This window comes from Oryctolagus cuniculus, chromosome 10, assembly GCF_964237555.1.
Source record: "Oryctolagus cuniculus chromosome 10, mOryCun1.1, whole genome shotgun sequence".
Lineage (NCBI taxonomy): Eukaryota > Metazoa > Chordata > Mammalia > Lagomorpha > Leporidae > Oryctolagus > Oryctolagus cuniculus.
The window spans coordinates 27264805-27280561 of NC_091441.1; the positions used below are offsets into that span (position 1 = coordinate 27264805).

General features: G+C 43.8%; 2 protein-coding genes across 5 annotated transcripts in view; one reads left to right on the forward strand and one right to left on the reverse strand.

Annotated features, from left to right (window-relative positions):
• SMAD4 (SMAD family member 4) overlaps positions 1-13752 on the reverse strand; it is a 66392-nt gene extending 52640 nt beyond the window's left edge. For 3 of the 4 annotated variants that reach the window (XR_007921790.2, XM_051851945.2, XM_051851943.2), the window contains exon 1: positions 13614-13752. The gene's annotated coding sequence lies outside the window, so the exon portion shown is untranslated. The remainder of the gene's footprint in view (positions 1-13613) is intronic. The other variant, XM_051851944.2, reaches the window with a different exon arrangement.
• Positions 12961-15059, forward strand: LOC103349385 (translation initiation factor IF-2). Its single transcript, XM_070049817.1, has 3 exons — positions 12961-13072; positions 13406-14035; positions 14478-15059. Exons 1-3 carry the CDS (start codon positions 12961-12963, stop codon positions 14627-14629), a joined length of 894 nt encoding a protein of 297 aa, XP_069905918.1. The 3' UTR covers positions 14630-15059.
• Positions 15060-15757: the final 698 nt, after the last annotated feature.

Genomic DNA, 15757 nt, shown 5'->3' on the forward strand with positions numbered 1-15757 from the left:
TCTGTGAGTGAGATCCCAGTGGAAAGAACCGGCCATCAAAGCAGGAGGTACCTTTCTCTGAAGGGAGGAGAGAACTTCCACTTTGACTATGACCTTGTCTAAATAAGATCGGAGTTCACAAACTCAAAAGGCTTCTATAGCCTTGGCAACCCATGACAAGAGCCTAGGGTGATTACTGACACCATAAACAAGAGTGTCAACTGTTAAGTCAACAACAGGAGTCACTGTGCACTTACTCCTCATGTAGGATCTCTGTCCTTAATGTGTTGTACAATGTAAAGTAATGCTATAACTAGTACTCAAACATTACTTTACACTTTGTGTTTCTGTGTGGGTGCAAACTGTTGAAATCTTTACTTAATATATACTAAATTGATCTTCTACATATAAAGATAATTGAAAATGAATCTTGATGTGAATGGAATGGGAGAGGGAGTGGGAGATGGGAGGGTTGTGGGTGGGAGGGAAGTTAAGGGGGGGGGGGGGGCACTGTAATCCAAAAGCTGTACTTTGGAAATTTATATTTATTAAATGAAAGTTAAAAAATGGAATTAGTCTCCAAATTAATTATGTTTTCCTCCTACATAAATTTCTTGGGTGTTTGAAAATCTTCTATGGCAGAAGATAATCTTCACTGTCTCTCAAAGAATGTTATCACCAGGCCCCACCCACCAATCTCCCACAAGTTTCCATAACACCCCTTAAAGAGTTCCAGTAATAAATACTAATCTAGATATTACTGCACAGGTAATAAACACTAAAAGAGGTAGGCATTAAAATGATGTGGGAATTTAAGTGCAGAAGAATGGAAAGACTACATAAGTGAAGCCTTAGCATGATTCATCTGTCAGGATACAGTAGGTTATACCACACTGACAGCCAAAGTCTTACTTTCTGCATAAGCTACATGTTCAGCTCAAGTCAACTCAGAGCACTACCCTCTGTCATCTTTCAAGGAGCATTTTGGCAATGGCTCCATCTTATACACATGTTCTTTTATATGGCAGGGGAAAGGATAGGGCAATTCATGTACCATCTCTTAAATGCTGTCATTTCATTCACATTTGGTTGGCCAAAGTCATAGAAACATGCCAACAGTTCCCAACCAGAAATAATTTTTGTCCCTTGTGGCACAAAAATTATTCTGGCAATGTCTGAGCAATCCGTGATGGTTATAACTGGAAGGAGGAATCGGGACACAGACATCTAAAAGGTAAAGGCCAGAATGGCTGTTAAATGTCCTGCTATGCACAAGGAAGTCCACCCACATAACCCCAAAATGTCAATTATGCCAAGGGTGAGAAACCCTGAGCCATGCCTACCTCAAAAGGGCAGAAGATGGGGAGAAGTGCATCACTTAAATATGCCAGAGGAGAACCATGAGAACACTGGTAGAATAGTACTAATGACTACCACATGTGGATACAAATTTGCCAAGCTGATGGAAAATCACAGGAAAACCCAAAGTGATAAACATACAAATGTTTTGTCTAGAGTAGGTTCATGGAAGGAAAGAGAGGAGCAATAACAGCATTATGTTTGTATTACAGAAAGAACTTCAGTGAGAGCATGGAGAATAGCTTGGGAAAGGAAACAGAAAACCAGTTATGGAAGGCAGCGTCATGGCGTAGTGGGTAAAGCCTCCTCCGCCTGCAGTGCCAGCACCCCACATGGGTGCTGGTTTAAGACCTGGCTGTTCCACTTCCGATCCAGCTCTCTGCTATGGCCTGGGAAAGCAGTGGAAGAGGCCCAAGTTCTTGGGCCCCTGCACTAGCATGGGAGACCCAGAAGAAGCTCCTGGATCCTGGCTTCAGATCAGCGCAGCTCCCGCCATTGCGGCCAATTGGGGAGTAAACTATTGGATTGAAGACCTCCCTCTCTCTCTCTGCCTCTCCTTCTGTTTCTGTGTAACTCTTTCAAATAAATAAATAAATCTTAAAAAAAAAAAAAAGAAAACCAGTTATGAAATAATGATCAGAAACATGCAAAGGGCCTAGATTAGGAACATGGGGAGTAGAAATGAAGGTAGGAAATCAATGAGGTATTTCTAGGTAGAAAACACTGAACTCTTTAACCAGCTGAACAGGAAGGTGGAAAAGGGGGACAATCAAAGGATGACCCATTTCCTAGCTAGGTTAACTGAATGCTGAATAAAAGATTTAAAAAGTATTAATAACTTCAATTTTATATATGCTGTTAGTAGAGCTCAGCAGCGAAGCTCGGCCTATTTAAAAGTCAGTAACCTCTAAATTCACATCACATACTGGAATGCCTGGCTGAAGTCCCAGATCCCCTACTTTGGATCCAGCTTCCTACTAATTCTTAACCTAGAGGAAACAGATGATGACTCAAATACCTGGGTCCCTGCCACTTATATAGGAGACCAGAACTGAGTTCCAACTGACTTTGACCTGGACCAGCCTGGGTGGTATAGGCATTTATAAGGTAAACCAGAGATCGAAGCTCTTTCTGTGTTTTTCTCTCTCTGCCTTTCAAATAAGATGAAAATTAAAAATAAATAAATAAAATTAAACAGGCTGAGTTATTAGCCAGAGGGTCTTAATGTCAATTCATATATTTCAATTCATGAATGCTGGCTTTTTTTTTTTTCATTTCTCAGACGTGTTTACTTTTCAATTAACTAGTATACATGTAAAGCTTAGACAAGAGTAATTTAAAAAGTTCACAAATGGAATTAAAAGGTAAGTTTGGGGTGGCCGTTGCGGCACAGCAGGTTAAGTCACTACTTGGGATGCCCTCATCCCATATCAGAGTGCCCAGGATCAAGTCCCACCTCCAATTATGATCCAGCTTCCTGTTAATGCACACCCTGGTAGGCAGCAGATGATGGTTCAAGTTCATGGGTCCCTGACACAAAAATTGGGAGACCAAGATGAAGTTCTAAGCTCCTGGATCTGGCCTGGCCCAGCCCTAGCTGCTGAAGGCATTGGGGATGTGAATCAGCAGATGGAGTATCTTTCTCCTCCCTCCCTTTCTGTGTGTGTGGGTGTGCTGCTCTGCCTTTCAAATAAATAAAAATAAACTTTAAAAGTTTATTTTGGTGCAAAAAATTTTTTAAATCTAAGTAGTTTATTTCATAATACACATTTTTCATTAATTTTTTAAATTTCTTTTTTATTTGCAAGAGAAATAGAAAAAACTATCTGCTGGTTCACTCCCTAAATGCCCAAAACAGCCAGGAGCTGGAACTCAATCTCGGTCTCCCATGTAGGTCATTTGAGCTATCACCATTATCTACTAGTGCCGGCACTATCAGGAGGGTGGAAACAGGGTCAGAGCTAGATATCAAACCCAGGCACTCCAGTATGGGTTGTGGGCAACTTAACTGCCAGGCCAAACACCTGACCATTCATGAACTTTTTGAAGATTTCTGCTATGCATGAATTTCAATTTCTCCACCAAAATAAATGTATCTTTTAATTCCATTTCCCACAAACTTTTCGAAGTAACCTCATATGTATATTTTAATTATCAATCAATGTTCAATAAAACATTTAGTATATAAGTTATTTCAGGAAAGTGCTTAAGTTTAATTTCGGCAGAGGGGGTGGCAAAATGACTATGCTAGCAAAATATCACCAAGAAATTCTACAAAGTACACATTTGGCCTAGTGGTAAAATCACCCATATTCCATACCAGAGGGCCTAGGTGCCAAGTTTCAGCTCCACTCCCAGTTCCAGCTTCCTGATGTGGCTCAAGTACTTAGGTCCCTGTCACACACATAGGAGATGTGGGCTGAGTTCCCAGCTCCAGGTTTTGGCTTGACCCAGCCCTGGCTATTGCAGAAACTTAATGAATGAAACAGCAAATGAGAGCTCTCTCTCAAAAAACCCACAAAAACAGAAAAACAAAACAAAAAACTATATTAAAAAAAGACCGAGATGAAGATGAACAACAAGAGATGGATAAACTGAGAGATATACTTCTTGCTTATCCATGGGTCTTAGATTTAAAAGTCATTTTGGTGTAACAGTTTCACTTTAAATAATCCTATTTAAGACCTGGATTAAATTCCAGCCTCCTGGATTCAGCCTGGCCCAGTCTGGACTGTTGCAAGCATTTGGGGAGTTAATCAGAAGATGGAAGATCTATCCATGTCTTTCAAATAAAATGAAACAAATATAATTTTTAAGTAAGTATTCTATTTTAAAAGTCAACACCAAAATAACTTTGAGTTAATAAATTAGAGGTTGTTAAAAGCATAATCAACGGAATACTACAGCTGACATCTGTTTTTGTCTGCCAGCATATATTTCCCATTCTGTAATGGTATTCTGATTTTCCAAGTGGTATTCTGATTTTCCAAGAAGAGTCTCCCCATCTGGGCAGGTAGGCCAATGCCCACCCTGACAAATTAGATTTACCCACTGGCCACACTACCATTTCAGAGATGGGAAACAGACCAAGACAGGACAGTGACACTACTCCACTACTTTAGTGAACTAAGGAAAAACAGCCTCTTTACACAAGATTTGAAGCTGAGAATAATTAGTCTGGAAATTACCTGATAAATAAACTAATAAAAAAAAAAGCAGAGCCAAGAGTTAAAAGTCTTCAGGATTCTGGTGAGATCCTGGATCCAGCAGTTTGAGGCCAGCTCTATCTCTATACCACGCCAATGGATTTCTCTTTTTACTATATTTTCCATAGTATATAATAACTAAACAAAACATTCATTACTAACATTCTCAGAAATAGCAGTGATATAATACAAACCAATCAACAGAACTAACCAATAATCCACACAATACAGACAACTAGTGACTTTAAAATAGCAGCTTTTAAAACTCTAGTCTCAGGATTCCTTTACTTATACCTTTAATTATTGAGGAAACCAAATAGTTTTCATTTAGTGGGTTGTACCTACTAATATTCATCGTATTACAAGTCAAAACTAATAAAATTCTAGAACTTATTCTATTAATTCATTTAATATAACATATTAATATCTTAAAATATTTTCCAAAAGGCGGTAATCAGAGTGACACTGTCTTCTATATTTGTGAATTTCTTTAATGTCTAACTTAATAGGAGACAGCAGTGAATACTGCTTCTGCAATCTGTTGTGATATGGTGCTGTTTTGGTTAAACTATACGCAGAAAAGATATGTTACTGGAAAAAAGGCTTTTATTTTTTTTTTTTTTTGACAGGTAGAGTGGACAGTGAGAGAGAGAGACAGAGAGAAAGGTCTTCCTTTGCCGTTGGTTCACCCTCCAATGGCCGCCGCGGCTGGCACATTGCGCTGATCTGAAGCCGGGAGCCAGGTGCTTATCCTGGTCTCCCATGGGGTGCAGGGCCCAAGCACCTGGGCCGTCCTCCACTGCACTCCCTGGCCACAGAAGAGAGCTGGCCTGGAAGAGGGGCAACCGGGACAGAATCCAGCGCCCCGACCGGGACTAGAACCCGGTGTGCCGGCGCCACAAGGCGGAGGATTAGCCTAGTGAGCCGCGGCGTCGGCTAAAAAAGGCATATTTTATTAACCTTCAGATAATAATGGATATTCGCCTTTTATTCAACACAAAACACAGCAATTCTTATTTATAATTTTTAAATAATTTGAATAATTCTTTAATTTCAAGCATCAGGTGATTGCAGTGAAATATCTGAACCCACAGCAATTAAGTTCTTGACTTGTTATATTGTACTCTGAATGGATCACACACCTATACATGATTTTATAACATCATGAATTCATCATTTGAGAAAGTATTGGTTCAATGAGTTAGATAAATTTTTCAAATCTTGATACATTTTCTTATACAATATATATCTTTTTAAATCACATTCCTCAGTATCATCAATCTCATCAGAAAAATCTTTATAAGGAAACTGACATTCATAATGACAGATTAGAGCTTTCCAAAAACCTAATTTTGACTTAAAAGGTCAGATTTGATCGTTGACAAAAAAACTCACTATATTCATGGTCAAAAAATAACTAGGGCCAGTGCTGTGGTGTAGTAGGCTGAAGCTTCCACCTGTGGTGCAGGCATCCCATATGGGCACCAGTCCCAGTCCCAGACACTCCTCTTCCAATCCAGATCTCTGTTTATAGCCTGGGTAAGCAGTGGAAGATGGCCCAAGTGTTTGGGTTCCTGCATCCACATGGGAGACCAGAAGAAGCTCCTGGCTTCAGATTGGCCCAGCTCCAGCTGTTGCAGTCATTTGGGGAATGAACCAGCAGATGGGAGACCTCTCTTTGCCTCTCAAATTTAAAAAAAAAAAAAAAATTCCCCTCAAAGAAACCTTTTATTTAAGGAATACAAACTTCATGCATTACATAAGTACAACTTGAGGAATATAGTGATTCTTCCTATAATATCCACCCTCCCACCCACATTGTCACCCCTCCTCTTTCTCCTTCCCAGTCCCATTCTCCAGCAAGATCCAATAAATAAAAATCTTAAAAAAAAAGGTTTATCATTCTGTTAAGTGAAAATAAAAATGTATTCTACATTTAAAAAGCAGCCAGTTTAGCTTGCAGCTCACACAAGTGCTTTACCTAGAAATAAACACTGTATTTCAATGTGCAGAATGCTTTATACATACTTCGTATTTAATCACACTGAATATTAAAAAAGACTGCATGCACTCCACGGTAGATTTTAAAAACAAACCGTTTACTGCTTCTGCAAAGGCATTCTCAAATGAAACTGTTAATTTTTTCAGATGTTTAACATGTACTTGGATGTAAAGAACATGATAAGGACTTATACACAGTTGTGCAATTGCCTTGATTCATGCAAACGTGCCAGAAGTTTACCCACTATTCCTCCTTTACCAACAGTGTAAATGTCAACACAGTGAAAAGGCAAATAATGTCTTAGTTTTATTCTGAAAATTAATTTGACTTTGTGAATCCCTTAAATAAATGGGTCCAGGGAATCCCCAGGAGTCTGTGGATCATACTTTGGAGACCACTTTTTGTTTTTACTTTTATTTATTTATTTGACAGGCAGACACACAGAGAAATTGGGGGAGGAGGGAAGTGGTGGGGGGAGGGGTGGAAATGGGAGCAGGACTCCCATCAGCTGGTTCATTCCCATATGCCCACATTCACTTAAGCCTAGAGCTGAGAACTCAATCCAGGTCTCCCACATGGAGGGTGCCCAATTACTTGGACAGCTATCACTGCTGCCTCCCAGGGTCTGCAGAAAGCAGAAATCAAGAACTGGAGTCAGAACCTTCCTTAAAAACGAAGCTGGAGTCAGGAGCCAATGACAGCTATCAAATCCAGGAATCTGAAATGAACCACTGGTGTCTTAACCACTAAGCAACTGCCCACCCTAGAACCATTGTTTTAAAAGATTTGGAAACTAAGTTAGAAAATGCATTTCATAAAACTTTTTAAGTCAGGGCTGGTGCTGTGGCAGTGATTAGGCCATGGCCTGCAGCACCAGCATCCCATTTGGGGAGTGAACCAGCAGATGGAGTATCTCTCTGTGTGTCTCTCTCTTTCTCTCTGTAACCATGCCTTTCAAATAAATAAATAAATCTTAAAAAAAAAAAAATTGAGGGACCAGCGCTGTGGCATAGTAGGTTAAGCATCTGCCTGTGGCGCCAGCATCCCATATGGATGCTGTTTCAAGTCCTAGCTGTGTCACTTCAGACGCAGCTCCCTGCTAATAGCCTGGGATAGCAGTAGAAGATGGCCCAAGCCCTTGGGCCCCTGCCCCTGTGTGGGAGACCCGGAAGAAGCTCCTGGCTCCTGACTTCAGATGGGCCCAGCTCCAGCCATTGCAGCCATCTGGGGAGTGAACCAGCGAATGGAAGACCTCTCTGTGTGTCTCTAACTCTGCCTCTCAAATTAATAAATAAATCTTTAAAAAAAAAACTTTTAGGTGAAAGAGACTGTCAAGTCATTTAGCTTATTCTCACAAGAGGGGCTATCAAAACACTCATGGACTAGTCCAGCTCTACTAAATAGGTATCAATAAATACTCAGGGCCCCATCTCTTAGAGGAGTTTGAGGTACTATCAGTTTTACAAAAAACGGATCTAGTCTATAAGGTTCACAAACTACCAAAAAAATACTGAAAGAAATTATAATACCATGATATAGACAACTTATTTTTTTAAAAAAACTATTTACATGGTAGTTATTTTTCTTTACAATCAGCCCAGCCACTTCAACATCTATACACATAAAAATTCTTCCTTCAATTAATTTTAGATGCACCTAGTATGCTGATGTACCATGATTCCTGGCTTAGCTTATGTCACTTAGTACCACTTTCAATCTTTCACCAAATGCTTCAATATTATAATGACTGGCCATCTACAGATATCAAATGACCTGGAATTCATAACTGAATATCACTGGTTAAATATTCTTAATTCAGTTTTACATCTGGAAATACGTGTTGACTGGAAAAATATCTGAATTCATCTATATTAAGATTCAGAAATCGTACCTTACTATAAAAACTAATATTCAGAATTCCTCTTTTTTAATCATAAATAAGATTTGCAATGAAACATGTAAAATGTAGTTTAATAGGTTTTTCTTTCCCTAACATTTATTTGAACGGCAGAGTTACAGAGAGAGAGAGAGAGAGAGAGAAACAGAGAGAGATCTTCCGTCTGCTGGTTCACTCCTCAAATGGCTACAATGGCCACAGCTGGGCCAGTCCGAAGCCAGGAGCTAAGAGTTTCCTCCAGGTCTTCCACGTGGGTGCAGGGGCCCAAACACTTTTGCAATCTCCACTACTTTCCCAGGCACATTAGCAGGGAGTTGGATCGAAAGTAGAACACCTGGGACTCAAATTGGCGCCCATATGGGATGCCAGTGACTACCCACTATGCCAAAGTGCCAGCCCCAGTTTGATAGGTTTTAAGTACATTAACTCCAGTGTACAGATGATGAAAAAGTTAAAAAGTCTGTACTATATGAAAACAAAGCAATAAGGATAAGCATATCAAAATAACCAAAGCTCTTAAAATCAAGAGTTTTTTTTTTCTGGTAAGACTGTACAGATATATTTTTCTGATAATACTGTATAGATTCCCAGGCCGCCTCCACTCTGTTACTATTCTGAATCAGTGTGTGTGTGCTGGGACAAGGAGGCATAAAACATTTTATTTCTTAAAGTTGCTCTTCCAGAGACAGAAAAGCAACCAACTCTATAGACCAGCATTTGGAAACTACTTTAGGTGATGTTAATGGAGCCCTGGGTCTGCTGGTAGGATAAAGTGGGGCTAGTTGAACAACTTTCTCATATGAAGTTAAGCGCAGACAGCACAAGCTAAATCAATACAACTTGCCTCTCAAGAAGTGACCAATTAATTGGTGGCTAGCAAATTTTATGGTTTCCAAGCAGATGAATCCCCTAAGACCAAATGCCATTAGGAGTTTAGATGCTAATTTAGGTACTTAAAATCTGTTCATTTCTAAAAGAGCAAGCATTTTAGAGTACTTTAAAAGGCCAACTTCCCACTTAAAATAGTGATACACCAGCTTCTCATCATGGGAAATACAGCTTTCTAAAACTTGCTACCAGACCATTCAAATAAACTGAAAATAAGAGGGAGGAAGAAGAGAACAGGAGAGGGAGGGAGGGGTAAAGAAACAGGCTTAAAACAAAACAAACCTGGGGATATCTTCAAAATCCCTTATGGAGAGAGATGAGAGATGACCACACTGTGCTTGAGGAGGAGCATGACACTCCACTGAAGAACACACAGTTGACAAAAGGGAAACCACTCAAAAGAAGAAAATCAGAGATCCCTAAAGGCCCAACCACTGTGGAGCTCCGAATTGGCGACATTTTAGACCCACTGAATCACAATTTCTGGGGGTGGGATTCAGACTAAAGCATTTTGTAAAGCTCTTTAAGAGATCTCACAGTACACCCAAAGTTGAAAATCACTGCCCTAAACCTTGAGAGTCAAAAACAATCATGATAAACCCTACTCAATTACAAAGCCATCAAAACTGTGAAATATTCCCATATAAGCAATACCTGGTCTTTACTCACATGTTTCAAAGTTTCCTGGATGTCAACTACACCATGTAACTACCAAGGTGACACAACCTAAAATATCTTGTTCCTGAGAAACTGGAATTAGCCAAATTTCCCATTACCAAAATTAGATATTTTAGAATGAGAAGAAGTCTAAATCTGACTCATTACCAAGTATATCTGTATGTCTGTATCATACTGAAAGTAGTTCAAATGAATGATATCTAAACACAGTTTTCAACTGTTTGAATTTCTCATTTTAAAACAATTTAGTCTTCATCAATTGTTGGGCAACAAGCCTTAAATTTGGTAATTTAACAAATTGTGTTATGCTTTATTACACTGGTCTAATGTCTTTAACTTTCATTTAGTATAGAAAACAATGAAATCAATGAAATATTTTAATCACATTAGTTTTATGCAATTAAGGGTCACCTCAGAATCATTATTCATCACAGCTTTAAGTAAAACAAACAAAACAATTCTGCCAAACTACAAATCTTCTAGGGGGAAAAAAGAAATCCAAATCTCTGTACAGTGAGCACTGTAGTCTCTAATATAAGATGTTTATAGAACCATTCACGGCCGGCGCCGCGGCTCACTAGGCTAATCCTCCGCCTTGCGGCGCCGGCACACCGGGTTCTAGTCCCGGTCAGGGCGCCGGATTCTTTCCCGGTTGCCCCTCTTCCAGGCCAGCTCTCTGCTGTGGCCCAGGAGTGTAGTGGAGGATGGCCCAAGTCCTTGGGCCCTGTATCCACATGGGAGACCAGGAGAAGCACCTGGTTCCTGCCATCGGATCAGCGCGGTGCGCCAGCCGCAGCGCACTGGCCGCGGCGGCCATTGGAGGGTGAACCAACGGCAAAGGAAGACCTTTCTCTCTGTCTCTCTCTCTCTCACTGTCCACGCTGCCTGTCAAAAAAAAAAAAAAAAAACCATTCACTAGAAGTCAGCTTAGTGGCACAGAGGGTTAAAGCTGCTGCCTGTAATACCAGCATCCCATACTGGACTGCTGGTTCGAGTCCTGGCTGCTCCTCTTCTGATCCCTGCTATTCGTCAGCTCCCTGCTATCACACCTGGGAAAGCAGCAGAAAGATTGCCAAAATTATTGGACCCTTGTCACCCACATGGGCTCCTTCCTGGCTTGAACCTGACCCAACGCTGATCATGACAGCCATCTGGGGAGTGAACCAGTGGATGGAAGATTTCTTTCTCTGTTTCTCCCCCTTTCTTTGGCAATCTGCCTTTCAAATGAATAAATCTGTAAGGGAAAAAAAAAAAGGAACCATTCACTCTAAAATCACTGAGTGAAATGGAGAAAAAAAAAAGTATGCTTAGGGAAGAACAAAATAGAACTAAAGTAAAAAATGTATGCTCTTTTAAAATAGGCAAAAATTTAGACAAGATTAATTGTAAATATAATGAACAATGCAGAGTCCGTAGAGTTAACTACCGCAGTACAAGTCTCAGCAATTCACAGCTCACATAGAATAGCAGAGTCTAACCATGTAACTATAGAAAAAACACCTTCCAAGTGTAGCCCTGGAGTGTGACTGGGCAGCATGTAACTATTTGAATGCTTTCTCCTTAACTGGGGAAGGAGCAGGGGGGTGGAATCTGAACAGGAATGCTGCAAAAAAATGCACACACAGAAATACCTAAATTAAAATGTAGCTTAGGAAAGTGAAGTTTTTAAAACAGATTTGTAATATTTACCGCTTTCTCATGTAAAAAGAATTGCTTTAAGTATCAAAGTTATCAAAAAAGGTCAATAATCATTCCAAAATATTTCAAAATGACTTTCTCAGCACAAATTTTCATTAAGTCTGAAACACATTTGCAGGGTATTTTTTGCTAAGCTCAAGATTTTCAGTGATGCTATTTAGCTAAACAGAGAAAGAGGCACTCACCACTTCAAAAAAAATTTTTAACTAAGATGCAATACCTCTTTAAAGCAAATTCACCCAAAAGCCTGGAAAGCAAAGAAAAACCACTTCTATTAATAGATTTACAAAACGTTATATCAGTTTTCTCAAGAAAGGCTTTTAGTTTTAATTTCAAGAACCTAAACTTACATAATTAGTCACCACCTTGACACCTAAAGGTAAGACTTCACCATCAAAATGGTTGGCCTGCCTCTATTATATTTGTTCTGTAACAAACTCATTTAAGATGACTAAGAGGACAAAATCATGACAGCCTTATGGAAAAATATTAATGAGAAATCATATTTTAAAATGATATCCACCATTTACAATTTGGAATATCATCTAATTGTATCAGAACTTTCCATCATAGAGACAGTAAGTCCTCAACAGAAAAAAACAAAGTTACACTTTATAACTTCTACTGCTGTTTCAATTGAAATATATTAAGTCTTGGTAAGGCATGGCAAAGGCAATTTACGAAATTACAATAAAAGTATCCAAAATGCAGTGCTCCAGGTCTAACGTATGAAATTATGCATTTCTGTATTTCCTATTGAGCCTCTAAACGGTTTCAGCCAGCAAGAAGTACTGAATCTACCTCTTAAACACTCGGATAACCAAACTGCTACTCAGATTAAAAGGATGCTAATTCTAGCAAAGGCCAAAGTTGCTAAAAATTAGTTAAGACTACATGCCTGCAAACAGCCATTCAGGGTACTTAAAATGACCCCCCCACCCACACACACTTCTCTTAACTGTTATGCACCCTTATTATTACTAAATCATTGGCAATCCCACCTTAAATTATGCTACAAAAGCTTAAGGCATTAACAAACTAATTTCAAAATAGCTTGTTTAGTCTCAGAAACAAACACAAGTTTTCTACGTTTTCGGGGTGGGGGAGCTCGGGGGCGGACACAGCTACCCATCTTCATACTGGGCTTTTTAAAGCTTCCGTACCCGCAAAGAAATCTTTCAAGCTCACTGAGCAGCCCCGTGTCTTCCTGAAAACCTAGCTCGAGAAATCACCGCAGCAGCTGGGGCCATATGATGGAGCCACCGCCCTCCAGCCCGCACCGACTTCACGCTCGGGACCCGGAGCCCCGACAAGAAGGTGGTCAGCTGCGGCTTTCGCGAGGAGGCGCGCCGTCCTGGGGCGAGGGTAGGTCTGGTTAGGTGCAGAGGAGGGGTCCCCGCCGGCCGCCGCCGCCGCCGCCCCCCGGGCTGCAAAGTAAGTAAACAAATCGGAGCCAGGAACGCGAGCCGGGATGACAGCACCGGGACAAAGAAACCAAACATCTGCTTGAGAGAAGCAGCGAAGGCCAGGCCGTGACAACTTTCACTGAGACCCAAGGCGACACTCTGCTCCGGCCCGAGGCGCTGCGCGGGGGCCGCAGCCGAACTCCTCGGGCACAACAAAGGGCGGCCGCCCGCCTGCCCGCCCGCCGCGGGAGTCCCTCTCCGAGTTTCACTTGATTCGCCCACAAACTACCAGCCGAGTTCGCCGCCGGAGCGCCGAGCCCGCAGCCCGCAGCCCGCGGGACGCTGGGCTCCGCGGCCCGACGCCCGCCCGGCGCCCCCGGCGGCCCCGCCGGCCTCCCGCGCGCTCGCCGCCGCCGCCGGGAGCCCGCCCCGGGGCGGGGAAGCGGCGGGTGGGGTGCGCGGGCCCGGCCTGGGGAAGGGGAGGGCCATGGCGCGGTTACCTGGGCTCGGGCGGTGGCGAGCAGAGTCCGCTCTCCCGCCGCGGCTCGTCCGCGGGCGCGCCGGGCCAGTCGCTTCCCTCCGCGGCCCGCAGCGCTCCTGGGCCCCGGCTGCGAGGCGTCCCAGCCAGGCCGCCCCTCCTCAGCGCCGCGCGGGCCGGGCCGCCTCGAGCTCCCGGGCCGCCCCGCGCCGGGGGGCCTCTCTCGCGGGGCGCCCGGCTCCCCTCCCCCGCTCCCGCCCCGCGGGCGGCCGGGGCGCCGCGGAGAGGACGGGAGGGCCTCCCGTGGGGAGCGGGCGGGCCAGAACGCGGGCTCCGCCACCCGAGCCGCTCCGTTACCGCAGCGGCGACGACGACCAGGGCCGTGTTGTTGCTGCCAACTTGTCGAGAGGACACTGAGCATGCGCGCGCGGAGACCACATCCGGGTAATTTCAGGGTTTGGCCCTTTTCCCCCCCGCAGCTTTCCTTTCTCCTCGCTGCCCCCGCCTCCCGCCCGGAGTGTCGGGAGGGTCGCTCTGCGCAGGCGCCCGCAGGGCAGCGCCGGGCGGCTCCGAGTGCGGCTCAGGGCCGGGGAGCCGGCCGAGGGCGCTGTCCCGCCGCGGTGGGGAACGGCGGCTCGTGGTCGTCGGAGAAGCTGGTGTCCCTTTGGGAAAGGCACCCGGGCAGCGCGGGAGAGCTCGGCGCGAAGGGTCCAGTAAGCTGGTGGATAGCGAGCAGCCAGGCTTTGTGGGATTTTTTTGTTGTTTGGCTTTGAGGACCTGCGTGGGCGCAACAATGAGACTCTCACAGCCAAGCGCTAACTCTGGGGAGAAGGCGGCTGCAGCGGTTTACCTTGGTGGTGACCGCCTCTCCCTTCTCTCCCTGCAGCCCCGAATCTCGCGCTCGCACAGCGGACCGTCGGGACCCGCGCGATCGAGGGCCTGGCCGGGGGTCTCCGCGGTCTGCGGCCCCGCGGCGCACCTGTTCACCGGGGCGCCCGTGAACTCCGCTTTGCACTTTGTATTTCGTTTGTTCGATAGGTTTACAACAGAGCTGCTTTTCTTTTGTAACTTAAAGAGTTCCAGAAAAGACAACACTTTTTTTTTTTTTCTCACCAACTAGGAAATCCTTCCAAGACTAAAGTCATCTCTGAGGTCACGTGACCCAGAAAGTCGGAGAACCCGCAGCAGCACCGGTCACACACACTGCCCCGTTCCGTGCTCGTTGCCTTCGACGTCTGGGCCATTTCTTCCACAAGAAACCCCTCAGCCTGCCCTCTTCCGAGGGCTGTTCCTTTTCCCCCCGGTTTACAGAAGTCTTTCCAGCGCTGGCTTTAAGGGGTTTCATTTCCGGACTTGCCAAAGGTACTGTTTTCTAAAAATTGCTCGGCTTTAGAAGGCAGCCGAGGACACGGCCTCACCTTTTGAAACTTTCCTCCACCTGACTTGTAGAAAAAAATCAAAATTCTCACCCTCTGCTGAGGTGTAGTGGCCCAAAACGTGAAAACCTTCCGGGACAGTTCAAAGGGCCAATTCAAAAATTAGTCTGCAGTGAGAAAGTAGACGACCTTAGTGGGTGGATATGACATTATTTTGCAAGTCAGGTGGATTCCAATTGTTTGCCTTCAAACAAAACTGAAGAAAGACCTGTCAGGCCAATAGGCCATTAAAATGATTGGCTAATAGATCAATATCTGATTCTGAGTTAATGTACCTCCAGGAGCTTCTAAAATTGAGTAACGGTTACTATGGCTAAGCACCTTCCATCTGTATCGTTCATCTGTAGCTGTATAACAGTATTACCACTAGTCTGGAAACTTAAGCAACACACAGCTTCTATGGATCGGGAGTCCAGGCTCAGCTTAGCCTTCTGCAAAGTAAGGCACTCCTGGGAAAAAGGATTTGCTTCCGAGTTCACCTCGCTGTTGGCAGCATTCAGTTCCTTGCAGGCCGCAGGACTGAGGGCCTCGGTCTCTTCTGCTGGCTGAAGCCCCCTCGGCTCTTTGCCCAGGGGCCCTCTCTCTAAGGAAGTTCACCATATAGCATCTTGCTTCTTCATAGCCAGCCAAGGGAACAGCCTCCGCAGACACTGGTTTCTCAGCTTATGTAACAGAACCACCACGTGCGCCTGATCATTCCCATCCTGTGGCCTTTGCTGTGCCCCACCTG